Source organism: Tinamus guttatus, unplaced genomic scaffold, assembly GCF_059628265.1.
Source record: "Tinamus guttatus ecotype Peru unplaced genomic scaffold, ASM5962826v1 Tinamus_guttatus_pri_ptg000213l, whole genome shotgun sequence".
Lineage (NCBI taxonomy): Eukaryota > Metazoa > Chordata > Aves > Tinamiformes > Tinamidae > Tinamus > Tinamus guttatus.
Window position 1 is genome coordinate 11433063 of NW_028288747.1, and position 24363 is coordinate 11457425.

The 24363-nt window shown below is 37.6% G+C and overlaps 1 protein-coding gene across 1 annotated transcript in view; it reads right to left on the reverse strand.

Annotated features, from left to right (window-relative positions):
* The window catches only part of GRXCR1 (glutaredoxin and cysteine rich domain containing 1), a 34967-nt gene extending 11602 nt beyond the window's left edge, over nt 1–23365 (reverse strand). Inside the window, exons 1-2 of the mRNA XM_088524759.1 lie at nt 22970–23365; nt 20457–20459 (exon numbers count right to left, since the gene is read on the reverse strand). Of these exons, the coding sequence (XP_088380885.1) occupies nt 20457–20459; nt 22970–23365 (399 nt within the window). The remainder of the gene's footprint in view (nt 1–20456; nt 20460–22969) is intronic.
* Nucleotides 23366–24363: the final 998 nt, after the last annotated feature.

The window sequence follows — 24363 nt, forward strand, 5'->3', positions numbered from 1 at the left end:
TGCTACCATATGGAATTTATCAGTTTGCCACCTCCCATGCTCCAAAAACAGCATGTGGCAAAGGGGTTAGTATTTATTTTTCTTTGAACAGATTTGAGGGCTTCTATTTTAGGAAAAAAAAATGTTATAAATAGTAAGGTACTTCTCTGTCCCCCATTTTCTAGACTTAAAATCTGTTATACCTCTACTGCAGCAATTGACTCTTCCCCAACATACTATTCACACATTCCAAATGTGAAAGGATTAGCTTGTCCTTTACTTAAAAGACAAGTACTCTACATACATACTGCCAAATATTATAGTAACCATTCATGGAAGTGTGGTTACTATGAGTTACACGAGAAGAAGAGAAATTCACCCATTTCACAGAGGAAAAAAACAAAGAGCTCCTAAGAAAACACTAACTCAAAGATAATTTCAAATGCTTATTGTTTTCTCAGCTTTGGAGTGAAAATACATCTAGAATTGAAAAATCATACAATAGGTAGAAAATTCTTGTTTCTTTATAGATATAATCTCTGTGCCCTTTGTTCCCAGACAGTAGGGGCTGGCTGGGTAGATACAGACAGTCATTATCTCAGGAAGCATCAGGACTGCGGTGTCTCTACAGAATACAAATAAGCTGTTGAAGACATGGAAAAAATGGAAAGTTGTAAAGTGATCTGGAAAGATATCAAGTGGGAGGCATGTACCCAGAGTCCCTTTTATGTTATTCCTTTATTTTTCCTAATCTGACAGTGAAAAAAAAGTCCTTATTTCCCCTGCAAAGAAGTATCAAGGGCATTGGCTAAATAATTTTTTAATGAAATTTTAGTAAATATCAATTTTTATGTGCTACAAACACATACACTTCTTGTCTTTGGCAGGACTTTATCATACCAGAGAAAATCCATCCTGTTATCTGGCCTGAACCATACTGGTAACTAAAAGCAGTGAAGACAAGTAGAGATATTTACATGCTTTTTTCTAATGAGAATTTACACTAATTCCTATTTTGTTATCCAATTTGGTAGCTTTTCATCTTTAGTGATTAGATTATACTCTTGAAGTAATTCAACAGGACTGTGTTATAACACATGTCATCATACTTTTCCTTACCAGGTTGGAACTGTAGAAAAACTCTAATAAATTAGAAGCAGTGTAAACAAATGAACGGCATTTTAGAAAATGAACTTTCATAGTTAAGTGTAACAAACTTTCAATTTGAATCATCCTTACATTACTCATAAATGCACATAAAATTTGAGCTGAAGTAAAAAAGAAGGAAATTTGTGATCAATAGGCATGACAAAATTTTGGAAGTTAGAACAACAAACCAAAAGATTCGGAGCAACTTATATTGACAACTTTCTCAAACTTCCTGTAAGCTTGCTTCTTATTGAAATCTGAAGCTAACTAAAAATCCTGAAGCTGATTTGGTCTGAGGTGGCAACTTTTGTGCCAGATTCAGTAGGTCCTGTGTTGGTCTAAGCAGGTCTATACACATGACCCATGAGTCTGTGTCAAGGAATGTATTTGTTATTTCAGAGACAAATAAAGCTAATTTAGTAATAATCCTGTACATCAATCACAGCTCATAGCGTAAGAGCACAATCCACAAAGAGGGTCCCAAAGTATCTTTTTTATTGCCTAAACTACCAGCTCTATTTTTTACTTTTTTTTTTTTTTTTTTTTAATCCAGGGAGAAAAGTAATCGTTGTGCTTGTTTGTTCTTGTTTAAGTTGAGGATGAGAAAACCAAAAGACCTTTCATGTCTTGGACCTGACTGTTTCTTCACTGACTGAAGAAGGAGCAGTCACGCTTTGGGAGCAGAGACATGTTTGGCAGCGCTAGACCAGGGTCTTGGGGGACAACGGCAGAATCCTGTCCCTCTGCCACCCCACCTGCATCCATCTAAATGTATCAATAGAGCATTTCTTGTGCCAATTTCATCATCCTATGAGGCTAGATATGTGCATCAAGAACAGATGAAGTAAGTGATAAAGAAAAAGAGACATAAGAAAGGCTTTTTACTTAAAGGAAAATAAGCAGATGAGAACAAAAAGGAGGGTTGCACGGTACCAAGAAAGAGACGAACAGAATAAAATAACCAAAAAGAGAGAATAAACTTAAAACAAAAGAACTAATGTGGTAGTGAATTGCTTCTTTGACCTAAATCAATAGCTGATATGCCCTTCTCTGTCTCAGAATATCGTCTTTCAACATCTCGGTGTTCTACTGAAATAAAGCACCCCTTGGCTTTGTAATTAGATACTACAAGTCTGGCAGAAGTATCCACTATCCATTGAATCAGCCAAGGAAGGAATTTACAGTGCATTCCAAATCCTGCACAAGAGAGGCTTCAGAGAGGAAATACAGTATTCATAAGCTAAAGAAAATGTTGAGCAAGAAAAAATGTGTAGATAGATGTGTGTGTGAATATATACATATATGTATCTATTTATAGAAATGTTTATAGAATTTGTATCATGGCAATGGAGCTATGAACTTGTCCCTTCTGTCATTTTTGGTTGCCTATTTGAAATTAAAGGCTTAATAGGACCTTTCAGAAACAATAGATTTCCTCACAAGGAAACCTCTTCCAACAAACTGATCTTACCTGTCAAGTATTTTGGGGGGTTTTTGTTTGTTTTGGTTTTTTTTTTTTTTTTTTTTTTTTTGGATGTAGGATCTATTTATTCATAGAGAAGAAATTGAAAATAGTAGCTCTAGCTGCAATGTGTGCTCTTGGTACAAAATCATAATCTGTTCCATTTCTCTATTTGTAGTCTAAACCCTTCTCACCAAGGTACAGTGCAAACTTCATTTTAAATTAGGCATTATCCTGTGTTTCCAAAAGTAGTATAGGAGACCAAGCTTCTTTGCCCGATTCTGAGTCCCACTACAGGGAATGAAACATCTCTTTTTTTCCCTTTTCCTCAGTCTGACAGACCTAGATAACCATGAGGAATTGTTCATGAGTATAGAGAACAGTTGTGATGCAGCTCACATGAGTATTAGGATCTCTAGCTCCTGGGCAACTATCATAGAATCATAGAATCATAGAACGTTTAAGGTTGGAAGGGACCTCTAGAGGTCATCTAGTCCAACCCTCTGCACACGCAGGGTCATCTCCCTTATCAATACACCCACCATAGTTTTTTATATATATATATATATATATATATATGTGCATGTGTATATATGAAACACAGTTTTATCTGCATAAGATTAGCATCCTCAAAATTGTCAATCAGCTGCTGTGCAAAATAGGTATATGACTTCACTCTAAGACACATGTATAGCTTATTTACATATGTCTGTAATTTCTAAGGCTATTTCTCAATTTTGGGTCTGTCAGAAGAAAATAGCGAAGGTAATAATATTACATGTGATATTTATATTGTTTCTTTCAGCCTAAAGCATCTCAAGCCATTTTATGCAAAATGTATATATATATTTTTGATAACATGATTATCATCAGTGTTCAAGTCATTTGACTGAATGCACAGAAGAGGTGGCTTGTCAATATTCTAATACCATGTAAATGTGCATTGCAAACACTTCTGTTCCTCAGATAACACAACATAACCTCATGCCTTTCTTTTGTCACTTTTGTCACTGTAGATTTTCCCACACACCTTCTAGCACAGACTGCCATTCAGGGGATGTCAAATATTTTTTATTTCAAATCAGAAAAGATCATTACAATACGATGGCAGAAGAGGATGGGGCATTACCCTGCTTCTCCCTGCTTCTTTAACACTTGAGTTATGAGCAGGTTCAGAAAGTACAAAGACTGCAACTGGGTTCACCTTCTACTGCCCTTATTACCATTCATCCTGTAGATACTCATGTAGCCAGACCACAGTCAGTTCTCAGTTGGCCTGAGCGCAGATTGCCACATAACTTATATCTCCCTTGGGTTCATGGTCTCTACTAGGCCCTGATACTTTGCCTTTTATAGACTTTATAAGATCAAATCACTTATCACCAGTGTCATGCTGACACTGGGGAAAAAAAAATCAGTTCCTGTTTAACAAAGCAGAGCAATGTTTAAGGGTATCTAAAATGTCAAACACTACATCCAATTGAAAGCAGAAGAATGGACTAAGGCAGGTAGAATGTATATACCCAGGCTGGAATTTAGCAAGGACATTATTTATTACAATCAAATTATTAGAAAAAAGATCGGGATCTGTCCATGCCTAACTGTTTTTTATTTATCAAGCATTAGGAGGAGTATTAGCATTTTCTTATTAGTGTATTGTAACTTTTCTGCAGAGGAACAAATAAAATCTTTGAAGAGCAGAAGCTAAAGATATTCATGTGTCTAGTTCATATCTAGTCTGTAATTTTCCTGGGAAGAAAGAACAAGGTAACACAATGATCATTTCTTTCTTTGCCTCGCTTGTTCACTAATTTGTCCTCCTCATACATACCTATTTGACAGCTCCAAGAAGTTATTGACAGAGAGAAAGAGAGAACATTTCTGGGAAGACCCTTTTGAAAATGTTAAATAGGTTTGTAACCAAAAAAAAGTAACATTCCCTTTTTGCCTGCCAACACCTCCCACAAGGACAGGAGGTAAAGAAACAAGAACAATTGTAAATAGTTCTTTCCTCAGTGATTTATAAGAGGCACCAGAAGTTGTTTGAAAGAGGTTCTTCACTAACAATATATAACAATCTTATCTAACGATGCAGTGTTTTGAACTATGCTGTACTCAGCAGAAGATACCTGAAGCCAGACAAGCTGCACCTAGACTGGTCTGGACATGACTGAGGCTACACTAAGCTAGTCTGTCATATGGGACACCAGTTAAGACAGGTAATAATCTGAGCTGTTTACTAGCCAGGTGTTTCTAGTAAATCTCATCTTTCATTCCAAAGGAAAGGCAATGACTTAAAAGAAATGGTAGGGTATTTTTTATCTCTGAAGGATCTTATGTTGGACCCTCAGCACAGTAATGTATTTTATAGCTGATAATATGTAAGCATTTAGGGGGTCAAACCAAACTGCAGCCGAGTAATACCTGCCATAACCATTTTTTCGCTCTGCCAATTGCAACTTTTCCTGGAGACTAACAGAAGATATTACTGCAGGAAATAAGCGTAATAATGGCCAAACTACTACCCTGCAAAGAGCAGATGCTGGGAAACTACCAAATGCATTTGCCTTTTATCAGTTTCAGTGTAAAGTTCTCAAACATAATCCAGACAAGGCATGAAAAGCAAACACTGTTTATGCATCAAAGGTAATGTTGCTTTGTCCGTAAAATGCATTATAATCTTTCTCAGATAATCCAGTGATGGTCATAGGAAGAAAATCCTGGATATTCCTTACTTAATTGACTTTACTCCATTTTATTCCATTATTTGAAAATCCTTCACTATGGCAGAAGTCTCTGTGGTTCAGTTTGCTAGCATCTTTTTCCCTGATCATCAGTCTTGCAAAGATCTGAAGAAAAAATCAGTGTTAGTATGTATAAGGTTAATAGCATATAAGACTCTAGCTAAGAGCCAGACAAATGGCCCCACTAGTAATCTTTATACAGAGGACCTATACAGACTTTGGATTGCTAGTGGCTGTGAAACTCTATCTACCAGTACACAGGAAATCTTTATGACTGATGACTGCATCTATATTGGAAAAATCTTACACATAATTCAGAGCAGTGCAATTCCATTAGCAGTAGTACAAGTGTTTTTATTTTAGCACTGTCCAGATTCTGTTCTTCACCTTTTACTGCAGGAAACTCCCATGCAGTTTAATAGCAGCAGTCAGGAAATACTCAAACCAAATTTCGGAGAGGCACAGGAGTAATTTCCCCTTCATTTGCACAATGTGCCATGGGATCTTGTACCAAAATAGATAGTTGAGATATAACAAGCTATCATTCAGCCTTATTATGATCCCACCTCAAAGATATGTCTCTGCAGTTAAATGTTTCCCTCATCAAGCAGCACTAAAAATGGGAATTTGTGTTTTATGTCATTTTAGTTTTAGTTTCTTTGAGTATATAGATCATTACATGTCACAGAAAGCATTATTCTAGGGTGCTTATTTTATATTAGTTTTTTTGACTAATAAGTGCATTTAGGGTAATGTGGCTGGTCCAAGTCAATAAACAGGATTCATCCCTATCTGACCTAACTGGATGGACAGAATCCTCTGCTTTCATAATCCTGTTACTGAGAGAAGGGACCTGTAGTATTTCCTAGAAGGCACTGCGCAAAGGGATATTTGTCACTTTGCTGATTAAAAGCAAAGTAAATAGAATAATTTTCCAGCTTATAAGCCATCATTTTTTTGAGTGCACATCAGTGAAGACTAACTTGGGCAAATCCATGAGAGTTTTTCAGTGTGTTTATTTTAACAAATACAGCATTTGCTTTTTGGTTGAGCAAAGTGGCCCCAAACTACATGGAAGGCTTTTCCTGATGTTGATGTTCATCTTCGCTTGGAACTTGATTGCTTCTCAGTCTTTGAAGGCAGGGTTGGAGTATAGTACAGTATTCTTTTTTATATGTTAGTTTGATAACTGTAATGTCACCTCTGAAATGAATTGATAAGGGAAGAGGAAGGTAAAGGAAGTTGAAATTTGCTCTGATACTGCTTATCAAACTATCTATTTTAAAATTCCCTTACCCACTCCTTGCCTGGTGAATTAATCTCAGAGCAACAAAACTTCTGCATTCCTATACATGAGGAATGGTGCTGGGATTCTTCTCTTTATACACATAGGATTATGAAAAATATCTCTTTTATGGGTTAGTTCAATGTGTTAGTGAAAAGCATGGAACTATAAGAGATTTTCTTTCTAGAAAAATAAATATGAAACAATACTTTTTCATGAGGGAAAATTCTGTTCTTTCTGATACATAATTTTGCTATCCAAACACTTTTATAGAGCATTTAATAGTAATATGCATAATATCTGTCCTATTCTGCAAAGCACTTCATGCAAACCTGAGCACCTGTCTTAACAACATCTTCCTTGACACTAAGGAATTCATTATTCCTTCTCTGTTCTGTTCTATTCCATGTTGAAAGGCTCATTGCCATATGCTGTAACCCTAGCATACAACCAGGAAAACCATTGCTTTCTATAGATGCAGTGATAGGAGGAGAGTTATAAGCTAATTTTACTATCATTTTATTATCTGCTATTTTGATAAATGGCTTTGAGCTGAACAACCTGAGTGGCGTTATAAACAAGTTCTTTCTTTTGATGTAATCACTGAATCAGGAAATTGAAACCTATCCTTCTGCAAAATTGCGTTACAGAGTTATGGGAGGTAAAAGCTGTCTATCTTCCTATGGCTTTGACTGCATATAACAAATATCACTTAGAACTGCTTATAAAATATGAATAACACTTCTTAAGAAGTAGCCTGTGTCAATCAGATAAAGATGAAGAGATTTTTAAAAAATCAGAAAAATTAAAAGGCAAAAAATATTTCTTTGTGTTCAGGTCTTAAATCTGCATGGAAAATTGTTTGCTCTGGCTGCACCAAAGTCAGGAAGAAAAATTTACCACAGTAATGGTATATATATGTATATGTATGTAAATATATATATATATGTATAAGTTAAATGATTATCTAAAGAATTTTTAAAAAAGGTTTATTCTTAATTTTGGCCACAAATTGATATTGTTGCAATAGTATCTAGAGAATGACTTGTTTCCTCCCATTCAACCGCCTTTGCTATAATAAATTTAACCTATAGTTGAAAACTTATGTTTACCAAGCATGGAGTCAATAAAGGATTTTTAAAACGGTTGCAGAGCTCCTACAGAGGCATTATCCCAGCTTTTCAGGCTCCCAAACTTCTGACAACCACAGCTATCTCATCTTCCTCCTAGACATCTCTGTCAATCCTGATAGCAGGTCACTTTCTTCAGCATCCGTTAGATGAACTTAGTTTTTTATCCACACCATTTGATTTATCTTCTGGATTCTCTTACAATTTCAGTGTTTCTACTTTCTTCATATTCAGCCTCACCTCTATATGTGTTCACAGACCTCATAAGTATCACCTGAGATTTCTCCAACCTGATTATTTTGTTTCACGATCTACGACCTGGCTTACAGATTTCAAATGAACCCAGCAGACCCTTATGATTATATTGCATTAATGTAAAAGGAAAAGAGCAGAATTTTTACTTTTGCTGCTGCAGCTGTTCACCCGGTGACAGTTTCTAAAGACTCTGCTTTCAGAACAGAAATAAAGCATTTTATGCAGTGTGCCTTTCACTAAACAAATATATAGACATTCTGGAAAATTGGTAAGTCAAATAAAATATGAATAGAAATAGTAGATTCACAATTTATCATTCCTAACAATTTTCTGCCTCTGACTACCAGTAGAGAACATGAAGTGAGATAACTGGCAAATGGGAAGGTCACTTTTGCTTCTTCAAAACACTTTGCAAATAGTGTTTTGCGAACAGTAAAGAGAAAAAGTCTACTAAATATCACCCAAAGAAATGTTGCCCCCAGGAAATTAAAAATGTATGGCTTGAGCTGCATAGCATCTGCTTGCCTAAAGGTAGGTCTGGAAATCATGTGGAAGATCGAAATACTGAAACCAAGGATCACAGATGGGTTATGAAAAGAATGTTAATATTAATTACACAATTCTAAACAATATACAAGTCTTGGGAATCTAATTTATTCTTAGAAGTAGATTTACCCTAGATTGCATCATTTAATTTCCTATTGCTTAATGATTATGAGTTATTACCTGATGATAAAAGCTATATATAGGAGTATGGAAACAGATTATTATTTAACCTTTCTTCAGTGTTCGTTTCACCTTTATCTCCTTATTGTCAGCAACAGGGATAAATAGATTGGGTAAAATGAGAACTGAGCTTCAGCAAAATGAAACTTAAATGCAAGCATAAAAATTTAAAGAATGTTTTTTAAACTTGAGAGATCAACTTCTATTTTATTTGAGCTCCTTTTTTTTCAGTGTTTCTGGGCCTTTTTGTTTTTCTGGATCTAGTCAAAACAGGAAGCAGAAGTGCAAGGAATAAAATAAAAGAGCATATTTTTTATTGATTTTTTCCCAATTCCTCTCCTCTCTTATCATAAAAAAGTTTTTTATTTTGCTTGTTTTTTTTTTTTAATTGAACATGGTTCAACATGTTTGAATATTGAGCTGTCCATTGAAGTAGGATCACCGGGGCAACTTGTGTCTTATTTGAGAAGATTCTACAACTAAGAGTGGCTTTAGCCAGAAGGGTAGAGGAGGAATTGCTGAGGGTAGACAGATAAAGATGAAGTTGTTTGACTTCTCAGATCATGTGGAAAAATTAGCAAACAGCATGACTGTGACTGAGCCCTGGTCTGGACATGCTAGTCCCATCTGTCTGTAATCACTGCTGGCTGTTCCACTCAGTAGAACATTTCATGCTGAAGGGAGACAGAGTTGTGCTGATCAGCAGCAAATGGCTGTCATGAAAATTACTATATCTTCTCTGGCCCATTTCTTTTCAGCTTAGGAACTGTTTTAGGAAAACCTGTTTGGTGTCCACAGGCAGACAGGTCTAACTTAGGAAAAAAAAAAAAAAAAAAAGGCTGCTGCCCCTTCCTGTTTTGGCAGATTGATTTTTGCTTCAAGAAACCTTTATCTTTTCTGCTGTCTTTTACAAGTCCATCACTTATCTTTTCTAAAATATGCCCTTCTAGAAAGATTTGAAGATGCTAATAATAATATTATAATACATATATAGACCTCTGACTCATTTCACATTTAAACATAGCCAAGAGCAGTTTACTCAGTGATCCCTTTTACAGTTCCCAAATGTCAATTACAATTCGTTTAATTTAAAGGCATTACTGGTCTATGAAAATGAGCTCCAGTTTGTTGAGCTTCCAACAAATATGACTCATCTCATTGCTGACTGGAGAATAAAACAGATAGCTGGTGAGAGCTAGAGACAGATAGAGCTCATGATATAACAGGTCTCTTTATTCTTCACTAACCTATGTCTCGTGTGCTGAGTGGATCTTTTCTGCTAAGACTTGCCCTTTGATATCCCAGGAAACTTCAGGAAACAGCACAGTAATCCATTACTTTAGTCTTACTTGCCAGACATTTAAATATTGTATTTTAATAGATAATAATGGATACTAGCATTAGTGCTTCCATTAGCAATCTTGCTATCATTAAAGATAACATAGTATTAAAGACAATAATAATCAGCAGGTAAAAAACAGGAGCCAGTCTAGCAAAGGTCTTAGCAGTTAGACTTAGCTCAGTTTCAGGCTTTCATCCTGTGCTAATTACACCTTTGCATCAGTCCTGCTTGCACAACAGAACTACTTCTGCTTGTTCAAAGAACCAGCCCAGAATGCAGTGCCATTAAGGGAATAAGATGCCACTCTGAATTGCAATCAGTAACAGATAAATTTAAATACTACAAACCATTATTCACAATTTACTTTCCTAAACAATAGAACCAGAGAAAAGGGTTAACTGAAACCTGGCCTTTAACTTGGGGTACACCTGAAGCTTGTAAGTTTGGCAGATATTGAGTTTTCTGTCAAAAGTCATTTCACATTTTACAGTACTCCAGTGACTGGAAACTGGAAAGAGATGCAAAGAGATCCTGAAACTCATAAGAAGTGTTGAACAAAACCAAACAAAAACAATACCTCACCAATATGCTTAGTTTTCATACCTAAACATCTGGAATTTGCATGTGTTTTCTCTTTCCTGCTGCTCCATGCAATTTAAATTATACCTGAAAAATGTTACTTAGCTGGATTAAGTTAAAATAGGCTATTTTGCAAAAGCTGAAGTTATCACTTGTACTGAAAAGTCAAGGGAAATGCAAACTCTTTTCCATGTGTGCACCAAGCATACTGCAGCATAGGACCCGTGCCAGCTTTTGCGAGAGTCTTTGAGGGAGGCAAAGAGCAAAGGGGAGCTACGTTGGACTGACAAAGCGCTGCTGAAGGGTTGGCTCAGTCCTTCCTCTGCAGTGACACTGCTGTGCCTTGCCACTCAGCATAAGGAAGTGATGAAAGGAACCTCTCCAACATATAGCACTGCTGCATTATTAGTACTAAATGATAAAGGGCCTTTTTCTTTTCCCCTGCTAAATTACTTAACATTGTTGATGCTCTCAGCTATCTCTTCATTGCTTAATAATACCTAGATCTTGGGTAATGGATTTCGAACTTGGAGTAGTTAGTTACTAGTCACATGCTGCATCTTCAGATTTTGGAGATCCATCTATATTGCACACATACAGTGCTTCATTCCTCTTGCAATTGTTATCAAAAAGGGTATTTTTCAGACATAAAGAATGCAACTCCTAGACAGCAAACACACTTGGCTTTGTTCCAAAATAGCATATACATTGGCTGTTAGCCTCAACGTACAAATGCGGACAGATAACTCATCCACCATTTCTGGACGAGCAAAATAGAATCCATCTCAGTGGAGCAGAGTTATAAACCGTGTTACTGGAGATAAATCTAAGGTGCAGGCTTGCTTGGGCTTTTTTTAAACAAATAGATAAAATCTGAAAACCAATGTGGCACATTGCAGGTATTCTATCAACTCCTAGACCAATTAGTCAGAATAGCAGCCCATGTAGTCCACCTACATCTAGCACACCTGCAATTAGAGCATTTTTTTAAAAGAGTTCAATGTGAGCAGCCTTCTATTCTAGTCTAATTCGAAGTTTGGCACAGAGATCTATATTTTTAAAACTGAACAAAAATTGTTATTCTTATAAGCAAACTTTTCATATATAGTAGGTCTAGAACCTATATCTTGTCATAGAGATAAACAGGTTTTGGTGACTGAAGAATGTAACTGCAAATGCATACATGGGATGATTCAAACTGGCTATCCATTTTCCTTCTTGGAGCAAGATTTCCACGTCCCATCATATCTTTCATAGATATGATTCAATCCTCCTGCAGAAAAAAAAAAGTTTATTCTAATTATCATATTATGTCTTCAAACACCCTGGAACTGCTCCATTAGTTATACTGATTGCATTTCTGCTGGCTACATAACCTTATACCAAAATCAGAATTGAGACAGGATGAAACATAGCGCAGAAAGTTCAGCTTTCCTTTTATGAAAATCTTTGCCCTTATCTCTTCTGTCTTTAAAACAGAATTGCTGGAGCAGCCATGGATAAAACTACCTTTTCAGGGCAGCTCCCTGGTAGTGGCAGCAGCTGAAAGACTGTAAGTGCTATAGTCAGTTTTAAATATCGACCTGTAGAAATGCCTTTCCATTCCACAGTCTGTCGTGCGAAGATCCATGGGAACATCTTACACCAGGCAGAGAGGTTTTCAAAAGGGCTGACTGCCTAGCCAATCCAAAATCCATAGATGCCGCAGTGAAACTCTGCAGGAGGATTTAAATGAATAGAACCTACTGCCTGAAGAAGTCATTTAGGAACTGCCTTCTCTTGCAAATCCTCACTAGAGACTGAGTTTAGAGCTTGGAGGAATGGATCATGGTGTGTTTTGTAAGAACGACTGGACTTCTCTATTGCATGCTTGGAAATCTGACTGAAAGCAGCAGTCAACATCTGGAAAGGAAAGTTCTTAAGATATAGATTAAGACCCGCAATAGTTGGGAGGATCTCTAGCAATAATGTTTAAAGCTCTGATTTGCCACCAGTTCTATGCAGCCTGCCTCTTGGGACACGCTTCACTTGAATAGCAGTGAAATACTTCATAGCTGCTTTTGCAATGAGGAAGAATAGTCCTTTGCATTTAAAGATATATTAGTACTGTAGTAGTGTAGAAATATGTGAAAGATCAGGAGCAATTGGTTAGGAAAAGAACACATTTTCTTTTAAAGGCAGTAATTTCAGCTGCAGGTTTAGAAAGTGTATGCTTTCTATGCTACAGAAATTGTACTGGGAAATAGCTTTTTGTAAAATAATAGTTTTTGACTATTGTCAATTATTATTTTTCAAAGCTGTTCACTTATTAGTAATCAGCAGTATTCCAAAAAAGGTTACCAGGAATCAATCCTGAATAAATTTTTTTTTGCCTTTGTACTAGCATCAACTGATATGTCAGTTCAGAAGATAACATTGCATGTTGTTAGAAACGTGTGCAAATATTGTCCAGTTATTTTTTCCATATATCTTAGTGTGGAGGGGAGAACAAAGGAGGTGGTATTTCTGTGGTATAGAAGACACATTTCTGTGACATTATTGATGGATGTTATGTCTAGATATAGTTCCAAAGCAAGGTTGTACTAAGGTTGTTAAAATGCTTTTCACAGTTCATGCTTGCTATACAGATGGCTCTTCCGTAATCTTTCTTGTCATGTGTGAAATGAGTCTATACCTCACTGACTCCAGCTGCTCTTCCGTGACCAGTTCCGCTGATTTGGATAATGGAGGCTGTAAAGAGCTGCACTGTGGCAGCCTTTTCAGACTCTTGCGTCTAGCAAAAAAAGATGGGACTGCCTTTGTGGGTGGGAAGCTGTATTTTTCCCTCTGCTGTTTCAAAATCAACAGGCAGTGGACGCTGTCCTAATTACTATTTATCTATTTTGTTACAAGTTTTCGTTAAATACTTTTCATTAAAAAGTGAGATTTGACTGCCCTGTATTACAAGCACAAGCACAGTTTTCATGCATGAAAGTCATACCCTTATTTCTCTGGCTGCAAATTATATTCTAAAGCATATATTACTGCACTTAAGCTACAGACCTATGAACCTGCAGGACACTGCAGTCACAGGTTAGAGCTCCGCACCAAAAGAATCATATCTTCAACCATTTCTCTCTTTCAAGGTGTTAATCATGCACTTTCTGTTGGTGTAGTATGTAATTAAATTTTAACAGTAGTAGAACAGGCTGCTCACAGACCAGAATAGTAGAGTGTTATTTGCAAACAAAGCATAACTTCATTTCTTTTCTTCAAAGGAAGAAAACAGTTCTTAATGACACCTACATATCAATGAAACCAGCAGCAGTTGACTCCTGAAACACATTTTTTGATCAACTGCGAAAATACATTTTTTCTGTGCCATTCTAACATAGTACCTGTATGTCTATCTTACTTGTCTATCTAGTATTTGTAAATTCTAGTGAAAATGCATTGAAACAGTATTGAGATTTGTAAACTAAATGAAACTGTAGTGTTATTAACTTGCTAACAAGTATTTTTGCTAATGCCTTTTATGGTATGGAATCAAAAGCATTAGTATGCGCCTAGAGAACTATATGCTAAAGCAAAGAAAATTCCTCACTCTCTTGCACTTACTTCTTTTCTAAATAATGCAGCTGTGTTCTGTCCCCATTGTTATCACATTTTTACAATCACACATTTCACAACTGTGCCGTTAGGTTACAAGAGTGAAGCCCAGTGTTGCCAAACATTTACTCCCTTTACATTAATGTTTGCAAATTAACTAAAAGATACGTATGCCTAAGACACTCAGATGCAATGAAGACCCATAAATATTTGCTTCAAGGCAATTTATTTTCATATATCCAGTAGCTATAAATAAACACAATTGTCAGTTATTAAGCAGATAGGATGGTTCATATTTGTAGGAAATCACATTTTGATTTTCAGCTTTACATGTAGCAAAACTTTGTGCCAAAGGAATGCAGATATTCAGGAGGAAGGAGTCACAGGAAAGGCGCTAGCAGTTGATTTGTTGTACTATATTACAGACCTTTTTTAGTTTCCTAGTTTTAAGACTACTTCAAAAATTACTTTCTCATGACTGTTCTGCTGAGTTACACAGCCAAGTTCTACAGATGGGGAAAAAAAAGGTAAATAAACGTTATTTCCTCTAATTACTGATTAAAACTAATCTGCTTGCCTTTTTGATCTCTACTATAAGAGCACAATTCAGAAAAATGGTTTAACTACTAACAAAAAAAGATGCTGCAGTAGTGTCCTAGGAATTTTGCACTTTCAACAAGAGAAGTTTTATGTAATGATGTCTTTTTTAGTCATCAATAAATCCATTCTGAAGGCAGCTGATGTGCTCTCCATATCCGTTCAAAGGCTGAGCACCTTCCTGAGCAATTCCACAAAGGGATATTACACAGGAAGGCCAAGACACTACATGGGCTCAGAGCCGGTCACTGCCATTCTGTGTCACAAACCAGACAGCTACGGTGTGTAACACCAGCATACACGGTGCTGCCTCCTAATCCTCTCTCAGTTTATGATCATTTTCAGCTGAGAGAGTTTCTTGAAGCCAATGGGGTTTAGGAGTGTTGCTTAGTACTACCAGGGCTGTCTTTTCTCTTTTGGCATTCGCATTCATTGCCTGAGAGCAAGCATATTGCTTCTTTATTTCAAAAAGAAAGCAAACATGTTTTAAGATTTAACATGAAACAAAGTGGTGAAACATGGCTTTTTTCAAACCACATAAGTTGTGGCTATGTGGGCTCAGTCACCTGTCTTCCTCTTATCCCAGAAGATGTCCATAACCAGGAAAACACAATCTCTACTGGAATGTGAGATTGATTTATACCTCCATGCTAAAGCAATGCTACTACAGAGGAAAAAGGAAATGAAAGTCAAGGAGGACTTTTAATACAGCATCTGGGAGGACACACTGAAAACCTCCAAGACTGTGTTCCACTCCTGCTCCAGTAACTTAATCATGTTGTCTTATGACAATCTAATCCAAAGTATAACTCCCACCACTGCCTCCTGCAGATACATTTTGTAACAAAGCAGCATCTGCTTATGTACATTTTGTGTAGGATCTGATCTAGTAGGCATACTCAGAGGACACCTACTGCATCAAGCACTGCAGGTGAGACAGGCAAAGAAACGCCTCTTTGGTGGATCCCACAGGACATGAGTAGGAGGTAACTGTCATGTCCTGTCAATACTAAGATGCTGAGGCACATGGCCAAGGCAGATCATGAGCAGATCATTAGTCAAATTTTCATTAATAAAAGATTTTTTTGTGTCTTTGAGAGAAGGTAACAATCAAAGAGGGATTTTGAGGATCACAATTTTGGAACTTGATGTCTAAGTTGTACTTCAAAAGCTTATGGGTTTTTCTGAATCTAGATCTAAAACCTTAATTCGCTCTAGTGCTAAATATACATATTCTGTATATACACACTTAGCATAGTACCAGCATAGCTTCTTCATTCTGCCTTTTCGTATTAAGGACAGGGAATGAGGTTTATTAATAAATCACCCCGTTTGGATCAATAGCCACATGGTGTAGACTTCACAGCAAGAACAATTTAACGCTGTCCCTCCTTCACAGCCTGGGGCAACAGCTCTGCTCTCCTGACGGGCTGCACAATCTGCTCGGGCCCGAGCAGGCTAGACCTAGCAGGGGTGAACCTGAAGCAATTCTGCTCAGCACGAAGCAGTTGCTAGAAATTGCTTTCCATCAAAGAAGTGGGAAGGTGAAAATTGAGTGAAAAATGATCTTTTCCCCACCACTGCCTCCATCCTGCACCAACCAGAGTTTGGTTATATTTCAGTTTCCCGGGTGTTTCACAGACTCACAGTGGGGGAAATTCAGTCTCTGTCTTAGGGGAGGCCAGTGTGCACAGACAAGCCTGCTAAGGCTCAAACTTGCACTACTCAAACCGTTAATGACTGGCCTCTCCCAAAAAAAATGCATAAAGTCTAGTTCTCAGATGCCTTGCGTTTTATGCAGTCATTTCTGCCAATGATAAATGGATAAAAATTCTGCAACCAATGGCATTAATTGTTTTAAACAATTTTCACTCATCTGCCAGTGTAGGTGTGATTATACAAGATTAAAGAAGGAATCAAAGTATATTCTCATTGTATCCTCTAAGGAAACCTATGTAAACACAGAAGTGTTTAATGTTCTAGAGCTTTCCTTTGTTTTACCTTTTTACAATGTGTCTGAACACTGTCCTCGCTTCTGGATCCTCTGTTAGGATCAAGACACATCAGAGCAAGGCTAATTTAGACACTTCGGTAGATAGACAGATTGTCAACTTAAAAGCTAAGCAACTTTTTTCCTCAATAGCTGAGTCAAGCATTAGGCAATAGCAATGTGACTATGGTTTTGTTGCTGGGTTTCCTAATACTAGATATTCAAAAAGTCAAGAAATTATTTATCTCCATTAAAAAAAATAAAAAAAAGGAAATAGCTAAATATATTTGATCTAAAAGCTTGTATATTTTGGCTCCTTGGCTCTTTGATTATTTAAAGTCTATTTACTGATCATTAACAGTATTTGTCTCAAATTCAAATGCAGAAAATCCTAAAATACCATGAACATTTTAATAATAAACTTGTTTGAGCTCAGTGCTTTATAGACGATTTCCAAGAGAACATGCGAAAAAGCAAATACCAGTGTCCTAAGTACTGACTGAACCTAAACTCCAGTTAACATCTTCCTTTCTGAATCAATGTGGTTATTCCACAACCAACTTTAGAAGCTATCTATTTTAATTATCATTTAATTAACAGTATAAACTGTATCCCTATCCTGTGCACTGTGGTTATAGATACAAACACCAAGGAAGGCACATGTGAAGTGGTGAATGGACATTCTCCACCCTGACTATTGAAGAGGTGATCCAGTTGTCCTCCTAACACTGAACTTTCTATAGCAAATGATATTTACTTTTTATAATCTATTGATCCTCTGTGCCATTACACTTTTTGCTGTTCTTCACTGGATATCAGTGTTACACTATTCAATAATTAGTTTTTCAGATTCACTAACGCTAGGAATATACACTAGAGTTTTGTCTCTCAAAGATGCCTACAGCTCACTGGTGTTTATCTCCAGCTCTGCAAGTGGCATTACTACAGCAGATGTTATGAGCCAAGGTTCTCAGCAGGTTTCCCTGACATCCCTACCGTGCAAATCAGCATGTCTTCCCCTCTGCAAACTACGCCTCTCTTTGGTGGGTATGGATGAGAATATGAGGGAAAGCTCAGAAGGCTTCTTTGAACCTGAATCCTGTCATAGCAGAGGTCTTCAGAATCCAATGATGCTTGCAGATCAGGAGCAATGTCAGCATGAGGTGTCCAGCCAAAATATTGAATAATATCATGACTTTTCTAACAAAAATGCAGCGCTCTTTCTTTCTTGTTATCCCCAGGGTCTCAGGGTTTATATATCCGAGAAGTGGCAGGAGCAATGTACAACATGCCACCCAATGTAAAAAGTTCAATTTTTACATTCTGTAGCACCAGAAACTTTCCTCGTCAGCACTTTGCAGCATCTGCCCTCTTCGGAAGACAATTCCTTTTCTTGCTCTCTTTACTTTTATTTTCTCTAGGATTTGGTGTTAGCCAGTCCTTCTAGTTTTGTAGCATCTGCAGATTTGAGTGCCTTGCCATGTATTCATTTTTCCAGGTCACGAGCAAGTATAGGAAGATGACAGTGAATCTAACCACCCCAGAAGCACTCCTTCGCTTCATAATTTCCATCTTATTTTTAACCATTTCCCACCTTTCTCTAAATGTTAATAATGTTTTTATCTGGCTGAATATTGACTTGTGCTTTGCAACTTTAAATGTTAACTCTACCTGAGGGACTGTGCTGGAAAATATCATAAAGACCAAGTACATTTTGCCTGTCTGTTCACCCATAGCACTTCTGCTGCAGTGTTCAAAAACACATTAATCAGGTCTGTTAACCATGCCTGCCCTTCTATAGCAGACATCGTCAGGCCCTGCCCAAGAAGGAAATCTGCAGCTAATTTAGCAGAAAGTGACCTTTCCAAGCACAATGCTGCAAGGCCAGCAGAGTGTATGGAGGAAATCTCTGCTGAAATGGTGGAAATGAGGAGAGACTTGCATAAAACCTTTGGCTAAGCTCCATTACATTGCACCGTGGGATGGAAATCAGATCTGGCACAAAATGAGCATTGTGCTAATTACTGATATCCTGAGCAACGCAAGGAGTTTTGCTTTGTCTTGCGTGGCAGCAGCCACAGTGACGGCCTGCTCACAAAGCCCACTCGTGAGGAGAATTACATTTATTTAAAGCAAACATCAGCAATTTCCCTTCTAATATTTTATCCCAAACCCATGTGCTTTTTAACAGCATTCAGGCCTAAGTAAGTATTAGATAAAAATTAATAAATGGTGCCCGTGTTTCCCTGTCCTTTGGGCCATTTTGAGTGGTGGAGGAGTGAGTTCATGGCCACCATGCCTGCATGCAGGGTGCCCACAGGGGCGGGCAAGTCCATCCCCGTGACTCTGGGAACACGGCAAGGGGCTCCGAGAGGGATGTCCCAAAAATGGCACACGGTGAGGTGGTTGCTATGGCAACACTCCGTCTGAAGCACAGCCACCCAGAGGGAAAGGCTGGCAGGGTTGCCATGGAAACCATGTGCCCCTGAGGTGTAAGTAGAGCGGGTTCCAGTCCTGCCTTCCCAGCCTCAAAACGAAGCCTGTCCTGACCCTGGTGTGGCACCCTCAGACGCTGCTGCCCATTCCCAGCACCAGCCCCAGTGCCATGACGCCCAGGGTCACACCACCTGCTCCCACAGCGGCCACCAGTGGCCAAGGCCTCTGGCGACGGCAGCCATTGCCATGAGGGTTTTATCTTCGCAGCATACCAGTCCCTGGACCACTGCCAGGCCAGCCAAGGTGCTGGAGCTAGTGTCGCAGGCAGGGCTAAATTGGGCTAAGTTGGGCTAAGTTGGACCTGACGGGACGTGCTGCTGAGGAGCTACCCTGTGTGTGGCTGGGGGAGATGTGGAAGGGGGTCTTGCTTGACAGTAGAGAGACCCTCTCCAGATAGCTCAGTGTTATGTACATGACAGAAGAAAATTCTTCTTTTCTCCTAGAAACACCTCATATATTATACACCTCACACTAATCACATCAAAAAATAAAAAATATCCTGAAGACGTGAGATTTGTCTGATAAGGTTGTTTTTGGTAAGAACTGTCTGAACCACTTGTGTAGAGAAGTTATTTATGAACCATTAAAATACTTTTTAATGCAGGCGTACTGGATGGTTTTCCAAATACAAAACAGCAAAGGTCTTGATGGCATAACTTCACAGTCAAGGAATCCCTAGAATATCTGATCAGACTGAATAATTTTAAAGAATTCCTCACCTACCACCAGGAATATTGAAGAATTTTTAATAATAAGGTAGTAAAGGAGGTTGCTGATGTCTAAATCAGTCTCAAGAAACAGAACACCATAGGTTTACTGCAGTAAACCTGAAAAAAAAAAAAGATTTTGGATCACAGGATAATCACATATATCAATATTTCACTTTTTACAGAAACATTTTAGTTAGGAAGCAATCCCTTAAATGCTAAATAGCAAGTATTCATATTTAAGAATTTCTCAGTGCGGTGGGTTTAGGACTTAGCCCAGAGGACATGTGCATGTGCTGAGATTTCAAATAGCCGTTTGGGGGCACAGATGCGAAGAATCACCTAACTGGGACACCTACTGCTGTCCCACCAGCAAGGCAGACCCAGGTGTTCCCCTATAGGCTGAGGAACTCCACATGCTCCTCACCTGCTGTTATACAGCTATTTTTGCTTTTCTGAGAGAAGAGGAACATGCAACTGCAGATGGCCGCATATGGTTGATAAATGTGCCCAAATCTAAGGCTTCTGAGGCGCATCTTCCTGACACAGATACATTTCTACCTTATCCACAAATGCAGAACTGCTGTTGTTCTTTAAGGGTCATTACTATGCAATTAATTGTCTGGAATATACTTACAGGACATTAGAGGTCATCCTGTAATCTTACCGTAAAGTTCACCACTACCATTGTATTTGGAAGGAGCATGATCATGTTCCCCAGCAGGACAGAGAACTTCCCAAATAATAGTCTCAAAGACAAGCTTTGTGCTTTGCTCTTCTGTGTGTATACCATATAGCACTGAAATGGGATCACACTATGATAGAAAAAAATACCATTCTCCTTCACTGCGCTTTATCCTCAGGGAAACAGAAACCTGTTTGTATAAAAACCTCAAATCATGGTGTTCTCTGTATTATTGAACATATCATTCTGATCCAGTAGATGCTTATATTTTTGGAAATCAATTATCTAGAAACTGCCTGAACAGAAGCTGCTCATTTCCCATAAAACATATTTTCAAAATGTCTCCATTCTCTTTGCTTTTACAATATCCTGTACCAGTGATTTCTTAAAATTGTATTGTACAAGAAACTCTTCTATTCTTCCTTTCATCTAATGATTTAATTCTTCCAGGTTCTTTTATTGTAAAATATTGTAAGTAGGAGTTCTGTATCACCTTCTCAAGCTATTCATTGTTTTATAGATTTTAGTTATGGGCTTCCATGGTAGATTTTACTACATATCATTTTCTAAAGGTTGCTATGGTTGCTCTTATGCATTCCTTTCCTTCTTCAAAACAATTAATGGAAATAATTCTAGTTCTAGATTTAACTCTGAATAAAAGTAACCTCATTGCAATTAAAGTATGATGATGTCAAAACTACAAGACATGAATTCTCCTGAAGACCTTCTAACCTAAAACTGGGATAAGAAATCAAGCATGACTTCAGCAAGGCACAGGGCTGGTAAGGAAGGTGCATATGGCTTCATATGGATACACTTATTTAGTTGATGCACATTTCTTAACTTAGTCTCACTAATGAGGCTGGGAAAGTGAAATAGTGCACTCCATGTTCCAATATGGAACAACATAAGGAATCTAGGTTGGAGGAGAACAAAATGTGCCTCAGTTAATTCTTCCACGTCTCAATCAGAAAAAAAGTTCCTACTCAATTAGTTATAAATTTTATCAAAGTAGGAAATTTAAGGACAAAATTTTCAGGGAGTAGCTTGAAACACAGTGAATGTTTAGCTGCTTGAGTGATAAAAGATGCACTGGCTGCACAGAATAAAATTCTCATATTGTAGCAGATGCATGGCCTTTAAAATATCCATCTTCAACAGGAATGTCAGTATTGAAAAAAGTCCACTATAATTTAGGTGCGTGGCAGGGACACAATTTCACATTCAGAAATACACAAATGTTAATTCATAGCAATTTATAAGTTTATTATAACACTACTTAGCTTCAAAGTAAAAAATAAGATCTTTTAGGATTTTTTGATTCAATACACACCAGCAATTATTACTGCTATTAAATTCCACACACTTTAAAACTGTATAAATTCATTCAAAATAATGGATTGAAAACATTTATAAATTCATGTGACTATAATGATTCTAGGTTATAACAACCTGTTGAAAATATTTGCTAGCATATATGTTGCTATCTTGTTCGAGTATTAAACTTTTAAACACTTAAATAGCATATATAGATAGAACTATGTATATGAAATAATATATATTTTTGGAACTTTTATGATGATTTTTCAGAAAGCTGTGCTTATCTGCCTAAGGAGTCGATGTTGCATATACTGTTTCAAATACAAATATTCAACTCCTACAAAATGAATGGAAAACAGACATTAATAAAAGAGTTCTCTGACTAAGATTTCATTCTTCTGAAACTTTTATGTGGGAAAACTGCCATTACTTCCATCCTGCATCTAATTTGATCTGCTTAATAGATTAAACACAGTAGAATTTACAAGTATGCATATTTACATGTAGGGGACAGCAGATAACATCATAAACTCATTAAAACAGGTATAATAGGAGTGGAAACATGGCTTAAATCCCTGTAATTCCGCAGTAAAGACCTCCAATAAAAGAATAACCAATTTCCCAGGTATGTTTCTTTCCTGTTTCTTGGACAAAACCTGGGAAACGAAGCATGCCTATTTCTAGCCACTACATTTTGGTCAGTCAATTTTGAAAGAAAAATTTCACATGCAATTTGCAGTGAGGAGCCGGAGTACATTGGGAAGAGTAATGAGCCTCTCCTGTGCAAGGAGAGCAAGCACACAGCAATATTAAAGAAACAACACTGAATTTGGAGTTTGAGAGCTCCAAAATAAATGAGAGATTTGGACAAAGGAAAAGAATAACATGGAACACAGGTTAAAAGGGACACACAAAGAGTGTACTAAATCACTTACCTGAAATACTTTTGACAAATTGTCAAAAAGAGCTTGACCAGCACTGACTTTGTGCTTGACTCCTCTGACTGTGCCATTTTTGCTGAGAATGTTCACCCGCTTGGTACCAAACCCCTTTTCTTTGGTGGCTCTCACTAAAATGAGCAGGTCATCCTGCTCGTTTTCATTTTCATCACACTCAGAGCCTACATGTCCATTCTGGGGTCCTTCCACTTCGCTTAACCGGCTGGTTTGGTCAGTCTCTGAGCTGCTGGCATATTCAGAATCCAGAGAGTCTCCAGCTTCTCCATCGGCATAAACCTCCTTTAGCACTCTCCCGCTGTGAGAGGAAGCAACGCGGAATCGAACTTTCCTCGACAGCCTCTCGCTTTCAGTCTTCATCTCACTTTTAAACATTGCCTCATCCACTGATATAAGCAGTTTGCATTGTTCCAGCGTGGTGCCCATTGTCTTTGCCAGTCTGTCACACTTACAACAATATCAGCACTGTTTTCTGGTGACAAGGGTTCTCATATTAAACTAAAGAGGATTCCCAAGAACCTGCACTGCAGGTCTGCAGTTAATAATGGATGCGTTTGTGCTATGGTTACCTTTAAACTAAAACCTGTAAAATGATATCATCAATTAAATATTAAAGAGACTTTGTGTAGTTTTTAGCACTAAGGAAGAAAGAAAGAAAAGAAGAAATTATATTCATTGATTAAAATCAAAATTCAAAACCATACCTAATAAAACCAATAATAGAAATTTAATGAGTTTACATGAAGGCAGTTTCATTTGCTGAGAAAGGCAAAAAAGAACACAGAAATTTCCACAAGATTCATAGTGTCAAAACTGTACATGAGCATTGCGCCGGAGGTGAAAATTGTGAGCTCCTGCACCTTTCTTTCAACACAATTCTTCAGGCACCTACTGGGTGGATCTCATTCATGGCCTTTTGACCAAAGTTTGCACTTTATATAAGCTTATGGAAAGCAGGAGGAGAGCTATGGCTCAGTGCCTTGTGATGCTGGCCTTTTTACACATGCAAGCAGACTTATAGAGCAGTGGACAAGGAATTACTCACAATTTGTTGCACAGAATAACACCCTGTTATTAAATAAAAGTGAGCCACAACTAGTATCATGCAGTAACCACAGCCTCTGATCTGTTTTGTTAATTATTCAGGGGACTGGCCCAGGGGAATCTGAACAAAGGAATAAGACTAAGCTAATTAATTGGGGCAACACCGGTCAAGCAAAGAGAAGTAGAATAAGGTGGATTCGGTAGCAGGGAAGAAGTTCTCCTTCCACAAATGGAGAACGAATCATACACAGGAATTGGCTTAGTTTTAGGCACCCTACTCTAGTTCTAAAATCAATAAACACATGTTTGAAATTCCTGGATATGTCTAC